The sequence below is a fragment of the Phyllostomus hastatus genome, unplaced genomic scaffold (assembly GCF_019186645.2).
Source record: "Phyllostomus hastatus isolate PE091 unplaced genomic scaffold, TTU_PhHast_1.1 phas_scaffold_1066, whole genome shotgun sequence".
NCBI lineage: Eukaryota > Metazoa > Chordata > Mammalia > Chiroptera > Phyllostomidae > Phyllostomus > Phyllostomus hastatus.
Window position 1 is genome coordinate 9,381,495 of NW_025334004.1, and position 20,328 is coordinate 9,401,822.

General features: G+C 39.3%; 1 protein-coding gene across 1 annotated transcript in view; it reads left to right on the plus strand.

The window, feature by feature from the left end:
• CC2D2B (coiled-coil and C2 domain containing 2B) overlaps nt 1-20,328 on the plus strand; it is a 96,793-nt gene that overhangs the window by 73,498 nt on the left and 2,967 nt on the right. The window contains exons 29-33 of the mRNA XM_045854389.1: nt 1,995-2,108; nt 4,118-4,252; nt 4,648-4,770; nt 17,139-17,197; nt 19,271-19,448. Coding sequence (XP_045710345.1) covers nt 1,995-2,108; nt 4,118-4,252; nt 4,648-4,770; nt 17,139-17,197; nt 19,271-19,448 — 609 coding nt within the window. The remainder of the gene's footprint in view (nt 1-1,994; nt 2,109-4,117; nt 4,253-4,647; nt 4,771-17,138; nt 17,198-19,270; nt 19,449-20,328) is intronic.

Sequence of the window (20,328 nt, forward strand, 5' to 3'; positions counted from 1 at the left end):
AGGAAGACTTGATTCTTATTTATTTTTATATTTATCACTTATAAGCTGCTTTAAATTTTGCAAGCATTCCATAAATATTTTTAATTGGAAAATATTAGTATGATGGGATCCTAGGAGAGAAACACTTTCTATCTGGAACTGATGATCCCAGAACTTATTTAGAATGTTTTAGAAGCTATTGAGCTGAATTGGAATTTAGGGAACACAGGGTTAATTCATAGGTAGGTTTCCCTATCTTCTGCGTAGTGAGAACAAGGGAGACACAAGCATGTGGTACTAGTGATTCAGTGATTCAAGTCTGGTAGAACTCAAACAGGTGTCATTAACTCTAGACTCTTCTGAGACTCTTCAAACTAATTAGAATGTGCTCAGGTGTAGTATGATCCTGCAGTGCATTGAAATGCAGCCTCTAACATACCTAAAATATAATCATCAGGCAAATACACCCCCACAACTCCAAACACTACCATAACTTAGATGTTACTACAGGCATGAGCTTCTTCTTGGCATATGTCTTCCCACTGACACGAACTCTTTGGCTATGCGATGCCCAGGTGTATAACATTGTAACAAGACATGAGTTATTTTCTCCTACGTAACATTTTGGAGTCACACCTTGGTTCAAATCTTATTTCAACCACTTCATAGTTCTGTGTGATCTAAGATAAGCTGTTTAGCTTCTTTGGACCCCAATTTCCTCATATGTGTCATACCAGGGTTTTGAAAGACTAACATACACAAAGCACCTGGAACTCAGTAATTGGTTTCCTACTTTCACCCATTTTCTCCTCTTCCAAAATCCAGGCAGGGAACCTTGTTGGCCTGACACTGAAGACTACTCATATTCTGTCCTTCATTCTTCTGTTCACACTTTTCTTTCAGAAAAACTATGTTACCATCCTCCGTGAACTCCATCCCCCACCATCACATTCAGCCAGTGTGTACTGATGTGGCTATATCAGTAGTAAAAACATTAGGATGCTTTCATACTGATTGGTAAATGGCCACTTCTGAGACCTCTTGATCTCCCTCCTCCCAGTCTCCCCAGCCACCACAGCCCTTTCTCTAGGATTATAATGAACTAGAAAGCACATGTCCTATCTAAATGGTGCAGCTGCTACTCAGCAGCAACAGACAATTGCCATAACAACATGTAGGCCCATATGTGTTTTGATTTTTCAAGTGAAGCCAGAAACCCAGAGTTTTATCATGAGATCTCCCAATTTTTAAAAACATTCTGGGACCAAACAGAATACACCTGTACACTAGAACTAGGTCATAGTCCACCAGTCTGCCACCTCTGCTGTGTTTTAGCTGCTACAACTTCATTAGTAGGCACCATTTACAGGGTGGGCAGAAATAGGTTTACAGTTGTGAGTATGCAAAACAGAGTTTATTCTTGCATTATTATTTACTGTATTATTTATTTGTATTACAACTATAAATCTACTTTTGCCCACCTCTGTATTTGAATATATGCAGCCCAGCTGTTTAGCAGTTTGAGTTGAAGAAGTTTCAGTCTTCTTTCCTGATGGAGTCCCAACTAAGATCTCTTTCTTTCTTTCTTTGAGATGAAAGCATTGTGTTGGCATGGAACAGAATGTAGCACTATTGACCAAAGGATCCCTTCCTCCTTGCTCAAAGGACACCAGCACTATGTTATTTCCTATCAGATGAGGTTCCCTAAAATACCAATCCATACACCCCTGTTTGCCCAGGGCAGTTTACTATTTGTCTAAACAAAAATGTCCCATTTTGGATGATAAATTACTTGGTCACTTACACAGTGCCCACATTAACTGTCCCATAGTAAAGGGAACCCCTATGTTCCAACTTAAGGTTCTCTCCTCCTAATGCCCTAGTGTTTTATCAGGCAAACAGTCCCAGGGCTTTTGGCTTTGCAGTCATCCTAGTATTGATTGCATTACTCGACTTTCTTTCCTCCACCTTTTGTTGTTGTTGTTGTTGTTCTTGTTGCTTTTGTTTTGCCTTAGCGCTGCATCAGTTTGGCTATTGGAAACAAGGAGGAGCATGCCATACTTCTCTGTAATTTCTTTTTGTATTTCGGGAAGAAAGCTTTGGTCCTCCTGGGAACCTCAATGTTAGAAGTAAGTGCTGGAGTTAATATTCAAATAGTGTAAGCAAAAATATTCAGCTATCAGCTGTGAGTTGAAAAGACTTCAACCCCAAGTTTCCATCTTTTCATAAGCTAATTAAGGAATTTTGTGGACAAGCAATTATTTAGTTAAGATAATGTTGGTTCTCATCAAAAGTTCTACAGTGTAAAGAATGACTTCCTTTTGTTTTTCTTTTCTGTCAAATAGTACTAGTAATATGGGGTTACTAGAAATATTAGATTACAGAGTAAATATTTGACACTGAGAAGAGCATTTGATTCATGGTAAATGCTCAGTAATGGTGGTGGTGATGTAGTAATAGTTACAGTAGTAGTTGTAGTGGCTGTTAACCACTATTGCCATCATCATATTTCATGTTCCTAATACTATATTTTAAGATCCTTAAGAAATACTTTTTCCCACTCTCCATTGCTCAGTTTTTACTTGCATGAGAAGTGGGCCAGAAATTCATGTTTACCTACCTGAAATTTTTACAACTTAATGATATGCTCCTGTATTCATACATCCAAAAAGCTGTCTTCTTTCACCTTTTCTATTTCAGCCTAAATATCTTGATATGTGTTATAATCTCCAGTCTAGTTTTATGGGGTGTTTTTTTTTTCATGATGGCTCATTTCTCTGCATTCCCTGGACATGGCTTATAATTTTGTTTCACAATAATGTCTACTGAAAGCCTATGGTTAATTTCCCCATATGACCTCCTGCTGTAGTTTTTAGTGCCACTAGATGGCAGCAAATAGTCAACAATATTTCAAAAAACATTTGCTTTCGACCTGTGAATCGTTATCATGGATGGCACCCCTCAACTGTGTTTAAACTCAGTTTTGTGGTTGAGGTAAAGCCTCCTCTCTACTGTAAAGGAGATGAACACAGTGATAAAGAACAAGAGATTTGGAGCTAGGGAAAACAAGCTGCACAGTACCGTGTTAAGGGTATGGGTGTGGAGATTGGTCAGTGAAGCTTTTAAAAACCAGCAATGCCATTTACTAACTGTGTGATCTCATTCTTTTCTTTAAAAAAATTATTTTAGTTGTTTTTCCATTACCATTTATCCCCATTATGGCCCCCACCCCACAGTTACCACACTGTTGTCCATGTCCATGAGTCGCCTTTCCTTTTTGCTCAATCCCTCCACCCCCTAACCACCACCACCCATAGCTGTCAGCCTGCTCTCTACCATTACTTCTCTGAGCTTCAGCTGTCTCCTCCTAAAACAGGAATCATGCCTTTTACTGTTACCCTAGACAAGCTCCTTAACCTGGTTGTTATCTGAAAAATTAACATAATAATCATTCCTACCTCACAGAATCTGGAGTGAATCAAAGCAGGAAAATTAGTGCAAATGCTGAATAGAGTACCTGATGTATATAAACACTCAATAAATGAGAAATAATCATTAATAGTGTTACCTGGAATTTTTATTCTTTGCTAAGAAAAGTTTGCACTTCAAAAACACAATGACTCTTATTTCTCAAATTGTTTCCTGATTTTGTTCTCAGAATTAATTTAATGTCTTTTTAACTTCACTTGGCTTTTTCGGAGCTTAAAGCTAGTTTCTGTTCCCAAACTCTGTGGTCCTCACCCCCTCTTCTGAGTATATGCTACTCAAAACAGGGCTAGTCTACGTAGCATCGTAGTGTGAATTAGACAACAGTGCCCCTACCTCAGAACACTTCTAGCTGTTAGGAAATTGTCCTGATTTTGTTAGAACAATGTATCGTATTGCCATGAGGGGACACCTGGAGGACCGTACATGGCAGCACTGGCTCAAAAGCTCTCTTATTTGAATTCTCACGCTAGCCTGGGCCTAAAGATTTCTGGAGCTCCAGCTTTTTTTCCTTTCCAAAATAATGTAAAGGCCCCAGAAAAGGTTTTTAGAAATCAAAGATATCACGTGTTTACATTGTAATTTTCACATTAAAAAATGTGTTAAATCAAGTACCCACCTCAAATGACTTTAACTTCTTTTCTTCATACAGGGGCACACGGCTTATGTATTAACTCATGAAACTGATGAATATTTGCTTTGGAATCCATTAACTGGACAATGTCATAAGCAGTTTGACCCATTTTGTCCTTTACAAAGTGTAGACTGTTTGTTTGATGATGGAAATGTAAGTATACAGGGTGAAAAAAATCTTTGAGCTACCTCCTCAAGTCAAATCAGTGATCTGTCATCCTGGCTATACATTAGAATCACACGAAGAATGTTGAAGAAAATATGAAAGTTCAGTTAGAATCCCTGGCGTGTGAGCCCAGGGAAATCTTTTCCCCTAAAGCCCCCCACCCCAAGGTGATTCTGTAGTGCTTCCAAGGCTGAGGGCCAATAACCAATGACCAGTCTAACGATCACGTAAGCCTGGAACATCTTTACCTCCTGCCTCAGAATCTCCCTTGGCTTCTGCCACCTCATCGGGGAGCAGGACTGTAAAATTTTGCTTCATCCCAACCAGCTATGGGCTTTGGTCTCCCATGGGCCTGTACTGATTTTATGTTAATGTTTTAATAGGTCTGGTTTAATATTCAACAAAATAATACACCAATGGCTGTATATTTTGATTATTCAAAGGAAAGTTTCTGGAAACAGTTGCTTCCAAAAAATGTTCAAGGGACACAAGCACAAAGCATACAGGTAAATCATATTTTTCCAGCTGTGTCAGTGTGAAAGGTGCTCTTGCCTCTAGTCTTTACTAGTTTTGACAGCTCTTGTTATGTTTATATAGCTGATTGCTTATTGAATTACTTGGCAATATTAATAAAACCTAGTTTTCTCTGTCACTGAGCCAGAGTTTGGGCTAACCTTGAAAGGAGATGGGGAAGAAAAGCAGCAGACTCTCTGTCTGGGGCTAGGAGACCAAGCAAAGCACAAACCTGAGATTAGGCACTAACTCAATCACCACACGGCTCAGCCACTGGACCTGTGACATACTCCCTATTGCTTTGTACTTGGTATCCCAAATTCCATTTCAACTGTTGTTTCTGGATGGACCAAGGTATGGCAGGCTTCAGGCAATGGCAAAATCCAAAAACTGAAAGCTATGAGCCCAGGGGGAAACAGGGAGGAGATGAGATAAAGACAAAATAACAATACAAAAATAGGCAGGAGACAATTCATAGGAACAGAAACTCTAATGCTCAACCTCACTCATAATCAGGGAAATACAATTTAAAACAATGAAACATGATTTCACATGCATACAATTGTCAAAAATATTTTTAAGAGTGATGATACCAAGTGTTGGCAAAGAGGCAGAGAAATGGTGGGAGTATAAATTGCTATAAACACTTTGGAAAGCAGTATGGTGGTATCTGTAAAGTTGAAGATGTTCAAACTTTGATTTCTCCAATCTAACTTCTAAGTATTATGAGTATACCGTATAGGAATTTGCACAGGGAGACAAGTATAACTATGTTCATTACAGAATTGCTTGAAATAGAAAAAAATTGGAAACAATTCATCAACTAGAAAATCGATATATGAATTATGAAGTATTCATACTATAAAAACTTCTATACAGCAGTAAAAAAAAAGTATGAACCAATTTACAATAGTTCCCAACTTGACCATGCATCCATTACATCTCTGAGTGTAGAACCCACACATCTGTGTTATATAAAGCTTCCCAGGTGATTCCAGTGTGCAGCCGAGGTTGAGAACCACTGACCTACAGCCATATATGGCAACATGAATGAATATAAAAAATGTAATGTTAAGCAAAATAAAGTTGTCAAAGGACACATACAACACAAAAACATTTACATAAGGTTTGAAAACTGTACATTGTTTATATATATATAGACATGCAGTGATAGTATAAAAGAATTTATAGGAAAGATAAATACCAAATTCAGGTTAAAGGTTACCTTTGGGGAAATAAAATAAAGGAATGAGATCAGAGAAAAGTATACAGAGTACTTCAAGTCTATATGGACTGATTTACTTTATTTAAATATCTAAATCACTTCCGGCCAAGATGGAGGCATAGGTAGACACACTGTGCCTCCTCGCACAACCAAGATAGGGATGACAACAATTTAGAAACAGAATAACAACCAGAACTGACAGAAAATTGAACTGTATGGAAGTATGACAACCAAGAAGTTAAAATAGACACATTCATCCAGACCAGTAGGAAGGGCGGAGTCCAGCGGCTGGGCTCAGGTGGCGGCGCAGAGAGCTGAGAGCTTGGGACTGGGCGTGTAAGGCTTCCGGGGCGCGCAGGACCGCAATGGGTGGACCCTGAGCGCACCAGCGGCAGCTGGCAGATCCCATCCGAGGGGTGGCAAACGGCAGACCCGGCAAGGCAGGAACTATGAAGAAAGGCACTCCTCGCAACCCAGGATCCCAGTGCTGGGAAATAGGGCCTTGGGACACTGATTGAAAACACCTGCGGGGGTTGAGGTGCAGGGAGAGACTCCCAGCCTCACAGGAGAGGTCCTTGGAAAGTTCCACCGGGTGCACAAGCCCACCCACACAGGAATTGGCACCAGAGGGTCCCAGTTTGCTCAGGGGAGGCCGAGGAAGGGACTGAGGTTAGACAGAGAGCAGAGCAAGGGTCATTGTTCCCTCTCGACCCCACCCCTACATACAACGTCACAACCCAGCGACTGGGGTGCCCCACCCTGGTGAACACCTAAGGCTCTGCCCCTCATACGTAACAGGCGAGACCAGACCAAAGTGGGGGGGAGAGGAGATGGCTCAAACTGAATTGAAAACCCACAACCAGTACTTTTAAGCCACCAAGAGATAGCCAACCTATGAGATGCACAGTTCAAAGCACTGGTGATCAAGATGCTCACAGAATTGGTTGATTTTGGTCACAAATCAGAGGAACAAATGCAGGCTATGATAAGAGAAATGAAGGAAAATGCACAGGGAACCAATAGTGATGGGAAGGAAACTGGGACTCAATACAATAGAGTGTACCAGAAGGAAGAAAGAAAGAACCAAACAGAAAAGAATGGAGAAATAAGAATTCAAAAAAATGAGGAGAAGCTTAGGAACCTCCACGACATCTTTAAACATTCCGATGTCCGAATTATAGGAGTACCAGAATGAGAAGAGGAAGAGCAACAAGTGGAAAACTTATTTGAACAAATAATAAAGGAGAACTTCCCCATTTTGGCAAAGGAAATAGAATTCCAGGAAGTCCAGGAAGCTCAGAGAGTCCCAAAGAAGTTTGACCCAAGAAAGAACACACCAAGGCACATCATAATTACATTAGCCAAGGTAAAAATGAAGGAGAGAATCCTAGAAGCAGAAAGAGATAAGGGGATAGTCACCTACAAAGGGGTTCCCATCAGACTGTCTGCTGTGTTCTCCAAATAGAACGTGCAGGCAAGAAGGGGCTGGAAAGAAATATTCCAAGTCATGAAAGGCAAGGACCTACATATCAGATTGCTCTATCCAGCAAAGCTTTCATAAAGTGCTTGTCAGATAAGGTCAAGTTAAAAGAGTTCATCACCACCAAGCCCTTATTATATGAAATATTAAAGGGACTTATCTAAGAAAAAGAAGATAAAAAAACATGTATAGTGAAATGACAGCAAACTCACAATTATTAACAACCACACCTAAACAAGAACAAAAAGGAACTAAGCAAACAACTAGAACAGGAACAGGCCCACAGAAATGGGAACACATGGAGGGTTAGCAATAGGAGAGTGGGAGGAGGAGAGAGGGGGAAAAGGTATGGAGAATAAGTAGCATAGATAGTAGGTAGAAAATAGACAGGGGGAGGGCAAGAATAGTATGGAAAATGTAGAAGCTAAAGAACTTATGACACATGGACATGAACTAAAGCAGGGGAACGTGGGTGGGAGAGGGTGTGCAGGGTGGAGGGGAATGAGTGGGGTAATGGGACAACTGTAATAGCATAATCAATAAAATATATTAAAAATAAATAAATATCTAAATCAAATATGAAAGAATGCAAAGATTAGCTATAGCTAGGTAGTAGTTATGTTGGGTAGATGTATATTACATGATTTTCTTTCCTTGTCTGTATATTTGAGACAGTTTACAATATTACAAAGAATGCATGGTGGTTAGGGGGGAAAGATCAGACAGTACCAAAACATATAAAGTGAAGAGTTTCTCTCCTCTTCCACATCTCTTTCTGCTCTCTAAAAAGTAACCACTCTGTGCATCCTTCTAAACATTCTTCATGTTTATATATTTATATGCTTTATATATGTGTATTATATATAGTATATACCTAACATAAATATTAATATATATTTACATATAAGTATTATATATTATACAAATATATACATATAATATACAAATATATATATATTTCCTGTTTGTAAAGTTGTTTTAAAGAAGGGAAATGTTCTTATCTCTCTTGCACAAACCACATTTACAGCACCCACAGGCCATATCTTGCTCGTCCCATCCCAAAGTTGTGAGTGAAACATTGCTTCTTCTAGAGCGAGAATGATATATTTAGAAATGAGGCTCGTTGTTTACTATTAATCATTCTTCTATTTGTGCAGCTAATGTTTATTGAGTGCCCCCTGTGAGCCAGCACTATGTTAGGTAAAGGTGCCACAAGGAAAAAATGCATGTCTCAGTATTCGTGGGATGTGTGTTCTGGAGGAAGAAAGAGCAGGAAACAAGCACTTGCAGTGTAGAGTGATAAGTGCTATCAGAGAAGTAATGAATGTGCTTTGGGGGTACATAGCTAGAGGACCTGACGGAAAGGAGAGCTGCAGGGGCTTCCTGGAAAAAAGTTATGACCAGCACAGTGAGGAGGGGTGAGCAGGAGCTGGCCTAGAATAAAATCAGAAAAGAGAATGGTCCCAGCAGAGAGCAGGAACAGTGGGCATAAAGATCAGTAGTAGCAAGGAGTTGTCTGTCAAGCAGCTCAAAGGCCAGCTTTGCTGCTGTCAGGGAGTGAGCAAGATCAGCTCAGGGATGAGCAGAGTCCTGGTAGGGATTTGGGCCTTTTTCCTCAGGGCAGTCAACAACTAACATTACCAAGGTTAGGGCTGCCATGATCAAAATTGTGTGTTTGAAAGCCGCTCTGGCAGAGGGTGGACTCCAAACCTTTTGCCAAGTAGAATCTATAAATATAAAACTCATAGTTGCCTCTGGCTTGTATCTCTACTGATTTTTTTCTGGTAGGTTAATGGATGGCCCTTGATCTTCTGCCTTGACAAACACATACCACAATAACCACTCTCTATAGTGAACAATGTTTCTGTTACTACAATTGAGAACACAAATTTGAGTGTGCATAATGAGAATGTGTGTATTCAGAGATGAGTGAACAGGGAAATTCTCTTTAAGTTTTTTATTTTTTTAGTAGTTTCTTTTTTATTGTATTTTTCCATTACCATTTATCCCCTTACACTCTCTTCCACCTCCTCCTCCCTATCTCCCTCCACCCACAATCACCACACTGTTGTCCTTTTCCATGAGTTCTTTCTCTTTTTTACTTAATCCCTCTACATACCTCTCAGAGCTGTCAGCCTGCTCTCTATGAGTCTGATTCTATTTTGCTTGTTAGTTCAGTTTGTTCATTAGAGTCTACATGAGTGAAATCATATGGTATTTGTCTTTCTCCGACTGGCTTATTTCACTTAGCATAATGTTCTCCAGGTCCATCCATGCTATCACAAAATTTTCTTCTTCTTTACCACCAAGTAGTATTCCATTGTACCATAGCTGTTTTATCCTCTCATCTATTGATGGGCACTTGGGCTGCTTCCAAATCTTGGCTACTGTAAATAACACTGCAATAAACATAGGGGTGCTTATGTTCTTTCAAATTAGTATTTCAGGTTTCTTCAGATAAATTCCCAGAAGTGGAATTACTGGGTTGAAAGACAGTTCCATTTTTAATTTTTTGAAATAACTCCATACTGTTTTCCATAGTGACTGCACCAATCTGCATTCCCAGCAACAGTGCAGAAGGGTTCCCCTTTCTCCACATCCTTGACAGCTCTTGTTTGTTGATTTTTTGAGGCTAGCCATTCTGACAGGTGAAAAGTAATATCACATGGTGGCTTTAATTTGCACTCTGATGATTAGTGGTGATGAACATCTTTTCATATATCTATTGGCCTCCTGCATGTCCTCTTGGGAGAAGTGTCTATTCAGGTCCTTTGCCCACTTTTTAATTGGATTGTTTGGGGTTTTCGGTGTTAAGTTTTATAATTCTTTATAAAATTTGGATGTTAACCCCTGATCAGATGTATCATTGGTGAATATGTTCTCACATTCAGTGGGTTGTATTTTCATTTTGTTGATGGTTTCTCCTTTACTGTGCAAAACCTTTTTAGTTTGATGTAGTCCCATTTGTTTATTTTTTCTTTTATTTCCCTAGAAGAGATATATCAGAAAAAAAATATTGCCACAAGCAATGCCCAAGATTTTACTTCATATGTTTTCTTCTAGGATTTTTATGGTTTTGAATCTAACATTTAAGTCTTTAATGCATTTTGAATTTACTCTTGTGTGTGGCATAAGAAGGGGGTCTAGTTTCATTTTTCTGCATATATCTGTTCAATTTTCCTAACACCATTTATCGATAAATTGCCTAAAGCCCATTGTATCTTCTTGCCTCCTCTGTCAAATACTAACTGGTGATAAAGGCATGGGTGTATCTCTGTGCTCTCTGTTCTGGTCCACTGATCTACGTATCTGTTCTTATGCTGGTTCCATGCTATTTTGATTACTGTGGCCTTATAGTATAGTTTGATATTAGGTAGCATGATTCCTCAAATTTTGTTTCTTTCTCAAGATCACTGATGCTATTTGTGGTCTTTTGTGGTTCCATTTAAGTTTTTGGAATATTTGTTCTAGGTCTGTGAAGTATACCACTGGTATCTTTACATGAATTGCATTGAATCTATGGATTGCTTTGGGTAGTATGAACATTTTAATTATGTTAATTCTTCCTATCTATGACCATGGTATATGATTCCGTTTATTTGTGTCTTCTTCAATTTCTTTCTTCGGTGTCTTATAATTTTTCCAAGTATAGGTCTCTTACATTCTAGGAATAAAATTCCCAGGTATTGTATTCTTTTTCAAGCAATGGTGAATGTGATTATTTTATTAATTTCCCATTCAAATATCTCATTATTGGCATATAAAAATGCAACTGGTTTCTGGATATTAATTTTGAATCCTGCTACTTTACTAAATTAATTTATCAGTTCTAGTAGTTTCTTGGTGGAATCTTTAGGGTTTTCTATGTATAGTATCATATCATCTGCAAATAATGACAGTTTTACTTCTTCTTTTTCCATTTGGATGCCCTTTATTTCTTCTTCTTGTCTGATTGCTGTGGCTAGGACTTCCAGTACTATTTTGAATGAGAGAGGTGAAAGTGGACATTCCTGTCTTGTTCCCAATCTTAAGGGAAATGCTTTTAGTTTTTTCCTACTGAGTATGATGTTGTCTATGGTTTTGTCATATACAGCCTTTATTATGTTTAAGTGTGTTCCCTCTATTCCCACTTTTCTGAGAGTTTTTATCATAAATGGATGCTAGATTTTATCAAATGCTTTTTCTGCATCTATTGATATGCTCATGTGGCTTTTATTCTTCATTTTGTTTATGTGATATATCATGTTTATTGATTTGAGGATATTGTACCAACTTTGCATCCCCAGCATAAATCCCACTTAGTCATGGCATATGATCTTTTCATGTATTACTTTTGGTTTGCTAATATTTTGTTGAGGATTTTAGCATCTATGTTCATCAGGGATATTGGCCTATAATTTTCTTTCTTTGTAGTATTTTTATCTGGTTTTGGAGTAAGTATGATGCTGGCCTTGTAAAATGATCTTGGGAGTCTTCCTCCTCTTGAATTTTTTAAAATAGCTTGAGAAGGAGAGGTGTTGGTCCTTTTAGAATGTTTAGTAAAATTCACCTGTGAAGCCATCTGGTCCAGGGCTCTTGTTTGTTGGGAGTTGTTTTGTTTTTTTTTCTTTTTTTCCTGTTTCAATTTTACTACTTGTAATCTGTTTGTTTAGATTCTCTGATTCCTCCTTTCTTAGTTTTGGGAATTTGTATGTTTCTAGAAAATTTCCATTTTGTTCAGCTTCTCCAATTTGTTGGGACATACTTGTTCATAATACTTTCTTACAATCCTTTATATTCCTTTGGTGTCAGTTGTTAATTCTCCTCTTTACTTTCTGATTTTACTTATTTGGGTCCTTTATCTTTTTTTCTTCATGAGTCTAGTTAAAGGTTTATCAATCTTACTTATCTTTTCAAAGAACTAGCTCTTGGATTCATTGACCTTTTGTATTTTTTTAGACTCTATTTCATTTATTTCTGCTCTGATCTTTATTATTCCTTGCCTCCTACTCATTTTTGGGCTTTTTTGTTGTTGTTTTTCAAGCTCATTTAAATGTGAAGTTAGACTGTTTATTTGAGATTTTTCTTGTTTCTTCAAATAGGCCTGTAATGCTATGAATTTCCCTCTTAGGACTGCTCTCCCAGTGTCCCACAGATTTTAAGTCATTGTGTTCTCATTGTCCGTTGTTTCAAGGTACCTGTTGATTTCTTCCTTGATCTCATTATTCACCCATTCATTGTTTAATAACATGTTATTCAGCTTCTATGTCTTCGGGGATTTTTCAGTCTTCTTCTTGTGATTGATTTCTAGTTTTGTGGCTTTATGGTCAGAGAAGATACTTGATATGATTTCAGTTTTCTTAAATTTATTGAGACTTGTTTTGTGTCCTAATATGTGGTCTATCCTAGAAAATGTTCCATGTGCACTTGAAAGGAATGTTTATTTTGCTGCTTTGGGGTGAAATGAGCTCCGTTTGATTTAATGTGTCATTAAGGCTGCTGTCTCCTTGTTGATGTTCTGTCTGGAAGATCTATCCATTGAAGTAATGGGATGTTAAAATCCTCTACAATGGCTGTATTTCTGTCAATCTTTCCCTTTATGTGCATCAAGATCTGCTCTATACTTTCAGGAGCTCCTATGTTGGGTGCATAAATGTTTGCTAGGGTTATATTCTCATGTTGGATTTTTCCCTTTATCATTATGTCTCTTACTATAACCTTGGCTTTAAAGCCTATTTTGTTGACTATAAGTATTGCTACCCCAGGTTTTTTTTTCCTTTCCATGTGCATTAAATATCTTTTTCCATCTCTTTTCTTTTAGTCTGTGTGTGTCTTTCATTTTGACGGACCTTGAAGTCCTTTGAAGTCCCTGGTCTCTTGAAGACAGCATATAAATGGATCTTGTTTTCTTATCCATTCAGCCACCCTATGTCTTTTGATTGGGACATTTAAGCCATTTACATTTAAAGTGATTATTAATAGATGTGTATTTATTCCCATTTTATTTTTTAACTATTTTCCTCAATTTTTTTTCTTTTTCTTTTCCTCTTCCTTTTTCTTCAAACAAGCCCTTTAAAATTTCTTATACAACTGGTTTGGTGGTAACAAACTCCTTTAGTTTATTTTAGGTGGAGGGAGGGGGTTTGGGAAACTCTTTATTTCTTCTTCAATTTTTAAATGATAGCCTTGCTGAATAAAGTAGCTTCAGTTGTAGGTACTTGCTTTTCATCACTTTGAATATTTCATGCCATGCCCTTCTGGCCTGAAGTGTTTTTGTTCAGAAATCAGATGGCAGTTGTATGGGAGCTCCCTTCTAGGTTACTACCTGCTTTTCTCTTGGGGCTTTTAAGATTCTCTCCTTGTCTTTAAGTTTTGCCATTTTAATTATGATGTGTCTTGGTGTGGGCTTCTTTGGGTCCATCTTGTTTGGGACTCTGTGCACTTCCTGGACTTGTGTGTCTTTTTCCTTCGCCAGGTTACAGAACTTTTCTGTCATTATTTCTTCAAATAGGTTCTTGATCCCTTGCTCTCTCTCTTCTCCTTCTGGTATCCCTGTGACACAGATGTTATGCTTTATGTTGTCCCAAAGGTCCCTTAAACTATCCTCACTTTTTAAATTCTTTTTTTCTTTATATTACTCTGATTTGGTGTTTTTTCTATTGTACTTTGTCTTCCAAATTGCTGATTTGATCCTCTGCTTCCTCTAATCTACTGTGTGTTCCTTCCAGTATATTATTTATTTTCATACATTGCATTCTTTATTTCTGACTAGACCTTTTTTATGGTTTCTATGTCTTTTTTCATGCTGTTGAACATCCTTTTAATCATTACTTTCTTTTTTGTTGTTTTTTCATCTTTTTTGGTTTTTGGGGTTTTTTTAAGATTTTATTTATTTATTTTTAGAAAGGGAAGGGAGGGAGAAAGAGAGAGAGAGAGAAACATCAATGTGTGGTTGCTGGGGGCCGTGGCCTGCAACCCAGGTATGTGGCCTGACTGGGAATCGAACCTGCAACAATTTGGTTCACAGCCCGAGCTCAATCCACTGAGCTACGCCAGCCAGGGCTAATCATTACTTTCAACTTTATATCTGATAAATTGCTTGCCTCCATTTCATTTAGCTCTTCTTTTAGAGAATTCTCTCTTCTTTCACTTGGGGCTTGTTTTTTTTTTTTTTTCTTCCCATTTTGGCTGCCTCTTTTTGTTTGTTTCTGTGTATTAGGTAGATCTGCAAAGACTACATCAGATGCTGCCTGTCACTGGCCCTGGGCAATCTGTTTGGAGCTATTAGCTTATGGTTACTTCTGCTGAGCCTGGGTGTGTACCAAGCTGTGCGCCTAGGCTGGCATTTACCAGCACCAGGCCTGGAGGATGGTCAACTAAAGTCCCAGGGCACCCAGAGATCTGCCTCTGCTTGCAGGCAGTCTGTTAGGCTTAATTGCTGAAAAAGCCTCTGGCTGTACTCCTTGGCAGGGTTTAAGCTGTACAGGGTGGGGCAAGAGGGATTCTTGTGGGTGGGGCTATTGCTCACCCCAAGAGTGATACTGCATGAAGGAGAGTGCTGCCCTAGAATGATGCCTTCTGCAGTATAAGGAATGACTTAGCACAGGGATCCTGGCAGCTGGCCCTTCAGCTCCTTCCCTAGGGCCATCAACCCCAGACTCTCCTCATGTGGCTCTAATCTACTCTGTCTGCCCTCCACTAGAGCCCAGGGTAAGTGGCTGCAAATGAAATTTTGTGTGTCTCTAGCTATCTCTCCCTGGCAGACAAAAACTTTGCTGCTTCTCACAGCTGAATATTATGTGAGAATCTTTCCTTGTTCTGGTGCTCTAAGCTGGGGAGCCTGTCTTGGGTATTAGACCTCACATTTCTCAGTGGGAATCCCCAGCCACTGAAATATCCCTCTTGAACTTCAGAGGCTGCCTGTGGGAGCCCAGCCAGCCCTCTTGTGCCTCCACACTTCCTACCAGTCTCAATGTGGTGGTGTGGTTTCCTTTGTAAGTCCTTGATTATAAGATTTCTCTCCAGCTAGCCTTAGTTGGTTTTTCAGGATAATTTTTATATAATTTAGTTGTAATTCCAGTTTGGTCCTGGAAGGAGGTTAGTGTAGTTTCTATCTACTCTACCACCATCTTGGACCACCTCTTTTGAAGTTTTAAAGGTTATGAATTCCCTGAAAGAAAGGGGCCTTTGCCAGAAAAAAGAAAGTATATTAATACTCCATAAATTTATCAAGTCAGTGTAACACAGACCTCTTTCTCAGGCCTGAAGGGGGCCTATCTAATCCACAAGAGTTGTCTGGATTGGGCATTTGGGAAAGAGGGAGGTGGGGATGGGGAAGGGACATGGTCTGGAGGGGGCAGATAATGGTTGGTGACAGCAGTCAGGGAATTCAGTCTAGTCTACCTGTCCTGCCTGGAATAGTTGGTGGCCCCTACAAGATGGTGCTGGATTTCATACTGCCTTTCTCCAGTATCTCCCATCTCCTGCTGTGTTCTGTTGTGGGGAACTCCCAGTCCTGACCCTATTTCCTAAACTAGTTGTTCTCCAACCATTGCAGGCATCAGAACCACCTAGAGGGCTTGCTGAAACAGAAATTGCTGGGCCTTACCTTCGGAGTTTCTGATTTAGTGAGTCTGAGGTGGGGGTAGATAATCCAAATCTCTAACAAGTTTCCAGGCCACACTTTGGGAACTTCTGGTTTAGATCATCATCTGACAGACTGAGCCTTCTCAAACCACTCCTGAAATTTTCTGTGACAGAGAGGCCTAACAAGTGTTGTCTCCTTTTTAAATCACAACCCCCATTCCACTCATGAGGGAGAAACATCTATTCCTGTCTCTCCATCTGCCTCCATTTCTCAGCTCAGATATATCTAAAGTAAAAGCTATAAATTCAGCCCCTCACTCTTGTCTATGTGAGCCCTGCAAGGAGGGCTGTGATGGGGTAGCGGTGAACTTGAGAAATCCTCCCTTTCTCCCAGCAAATCCTCCTGGTGGGGGAAATGTGGTAGGACATTGCTCTCTGTTGGTGGGGTGCTGGAGCAAGGGCTTGGGGACGGGGGAGATTGAAATGGACTCTGTGTGTGTGTCTGTGTGTGTGCATGAAAATGCAAAAACCTGGCTCCTGCTGCTGAAAGAAACAAGTACTCGAAAGAGTAAAGATGATAAATTATGTTAGAAGAGTGATGATAATAATAATAGTTGGTGTTTATTGAGCAGTATATGCCAGGTTTTACATGTACTACTTTATTTTTAAAATTTCATGAAATCCCAAAGGAGTAGGTAATAATTATTGTCCCTCTCTTAAGATGTGGTAACAGAGACTCGGAGAGGTTAAGTAACTTCAACCAAGGTCATAGTTAGTAAGTGGAAGAGACCCGTGCAGCTGCCAAAGATTATCTGGGAGAATCAAAAAGCATGTCAAATGCTTGTTTGAATACATGAATTGGTGGCAGCAGATTTATCTAACCCATGAAAAATATCTTTTGTAAATTCATCCCCCCCTCCCATGCTCTGGCAAAGTAGTTTTAAAATAAAAGAAAACTCTGTTATCTATGTTTTGTCTTTGTGCCTCTGTGATTCAGCGGTTTAACCACATGAGGCAGGTTTGGGTTCCTCCTCATTATACTTAGCAATCCCCCTAGAATTTTTTCTAATTTTCAGTTGTTTGTATTTCAGCCTGAAGAAATAATTTATTCTGATACTAATAAGAGCGTGGTAGATGATCTAAAGAACAGGTATGCTCTATAAAGTGATATTATGGTTGTCATGTTTTCTCCCTAATCTCTCATTCAGCCGCCTTGCAGTCCTCACGACTGATTCAGACTCCGAGTGCTCAACACTTTGACTGCCCAAACTCAAAATGTCAGAGTTTGAAGTAAGGAAAGGTTTATTGATTGAGGAGGTGCTAACCAAGAAGATGGAACCCTAGCAGGTTCTCAAATCCATCTTAAGAAAGTACAGCATTCAGGCTTCTTTTATGTCAAGGGAAGGGGAAATGGGAGGGGCAAGAGATGATTGATGACTGCAGATATCTGGGTACCAGCAGGGGTCTGAGGAAGACCCCAGCTAACACGAGTCCAGCTTTGAGGCTCCTGCAAGTCTTTGATAAATTATCATTATTTTTGTACACATGTCCCCTATTTCCTCTGGAGAGGTACCTTCCAGCAAGGGGCTGTTTTTGTAAAAACTCAAGCCTCAAGGAGAATTCCTCTAATGATTAGAATGTCTGTATGCAAGAACACAGCAGGCTTGAGCAAAATAGAGTCAGAGAGCTGACAGTTCACTCTGTTGCGCTCTAAACCAGCCTCTCAAAATACCTATTGGATTCAGCATCAGAAGCATGAAATGGAGATTATAATAGTTACTCCCATTGAGTCAGCTGTCTCTTGGTACATGCATCAAAAAGCAGCTCCTCTGCCATCCCAGATGCTCTTTGAAATGACAGGCCAAGTTAAAAATGGTTGTCTGTGGAAAACATTGTGGGCTGTCATTGGGAAGTTCTTGACACAGATGCCTGTTGACCCTATAGTAATAATGCAGTAGCTAATACTTCTTTAAATGACATGAAGGTAAATGGCCCACAACTTGGTAAACACATCCAAGGTGGGTGGTAGAAACATCAATACTGTTCCTTCTAGGGTCTCAACCTCCCTACCGCCTTTTCTCCCTTCCCTCACATGCAAACATACCCTAAGGAGTTGTTCTGTCAAGCTCAAAGGGTCACAATCTTTGCCGCAGGCCCTGTTCCTACTCCAGATGTATCTAGAAGTTTCTATGCTAGAAACTTCTAGATCTGACTGCTCCAGTGATTAATGTTGACATAGCAGGCTAGCATGTAAGCCACTACCAAATAATCAAAACAGAGCATGAAAAAAATCATTTTGACACTCCCTTCTTTCACTAGCACATAGCTCCTACCTCTTGCTCCCCCCTTCTTTCCCAGTTCTTAACAAAAAGGGAAAAATGCAGTTGGGAAATGGTTCCCAACTTCAGGTTTTCATCAGAATTGCCTTCTGAACTATTTAAATATACGGGTATCAGACCAGACTTGTTGAATCAACATTTTGATAAAGTCCGACGAGGTGATTCTATTGCCTAACTACTACTGAGACTATCTGCTAACTCCAAGCTACTTAGTTACACTATGTACTCAGCCAAGAGGGAGTCACAGCAACTTCTTCTGTAGCACACAGTGATTCTGCATGGAGGACAGGCTTTCCCGAAAGGATCCTTCAACCAACTCACACTGTGCCCCACATCTGTCCTCCCTGGAACAGTTCATCACCAAACACTATCTTGGGGGCTAGTATATGGGCAAAAATCCCTGCTCTTATGGAGTGTACATAGTTGTAGGGGAAACAGTTCATCATACTCACTACCCTCCCATCTCTGCTTACTCATTTAACTGATCTGATAAACCCATCCCTACTAATATTACCCCAGACCTCATACCTGAATTTTTGTAATTCAGATTTTTGCAATCTTTTAGGAATCCAATGTCTATGTCAAAGGAGGATATTAGAGAATAGAAATGTCAACCCAGTAATCAGGCAGCAGGTGTCAAATCACACCTGAAAGGTAGCAACCTACACACAGGAAACTGGACTACCCCAGGAAGCTTCTTGCTTTCCCAAGCCAAGCAAGCGCTTTCTTCTCTCAGACTTGACTAATGTGATATCCCTAGCCATAGAGGTCTGATCTCCTCCTAAATTAAATATGTATCATTCTCATGTCAAGTAAAAATGGCAAAACTCTTTTCACATTTATTAAATGAATTGTAATTTGTCATAAATATAATCTTATTGTAGGATTGAAAGAACTCTGAAATGTAAAATTATGGAATGGCGACCTAAGCAGCCAACACGTTGGAATCGACAATGTACCTCTGTTGTGCGACAAATTCTTCCTAGGCTAGAACTTGGCACTGGAAGCTTTGTTTCCTCTGAAGAAGAGAGTGAATTTGACAGACTACTACAATTTTATTGGGTTTGTATATTATTTGATGAATTAATTACATTTGTTTTATCTATGTTGGTAATTGCCTTGTGATAGTAATCTTAAATATCCCTGAAATACCTTTTATCTTGATCCTAGATGATAGATGCATTTCTTTATAGACCGAAAAACTTAAAATGTAGTGAACAGCTATTACCATGATCACGTTGCATAGTATTTTCTTGGAATCAGTCTTATGCTTTACGATGTATAAGCCACAAACTTTGGAAAGAAATGCCCAAAAGGAAACCACCTGCAACTGAGAAACTGGAAAATGGTCTCTAGATGGTAGTACTAGAATGGATTTCCTGTCCTTGGTTCTGGGCAAGGGGACTCCAGGCAAGCTTTAATATCTTCTTTATGAAAGTTACTCTCAAATTTGTACATCAACCCTCGACTTCTCACCTGACTTCTCCTTAGATATTTGACAATATCTTGGATGATAAAAAGGCATCTCAAATTCATCAAGTTCATAACCAAACATGGTTGGCATTTGGTATATTGTTAGGATCCTCCTTTTCTTTCCCTATCCTACCCCCAGTTCTGGGAATCCTCCTACCCCCTCTTTTCTATGAACCGGTCCGGTGGATTTTTGAAAGACCCAGCCTCCCAACAGTGAGATTCCTTCTCCCTACTATCTTGTAGGGAGATATGTCTCCTCTGAGAGAGGAAAGGAAGGACTTTGTTGGGAGTTGATACTTAGGTTGCAAGGGAAAAATCTGTAATTACTATTCATTCATGAATAGGGAGGCAGTTGTTTTGTTTTGCTTTAACTTTAATAGAATTAGGGGTAAACTGATAAGTGAAACAGTTAAATATATGCCAAAGTTTAAAATTTGGAGTCCTTTTTAAAATTATCTGACTACTTAAT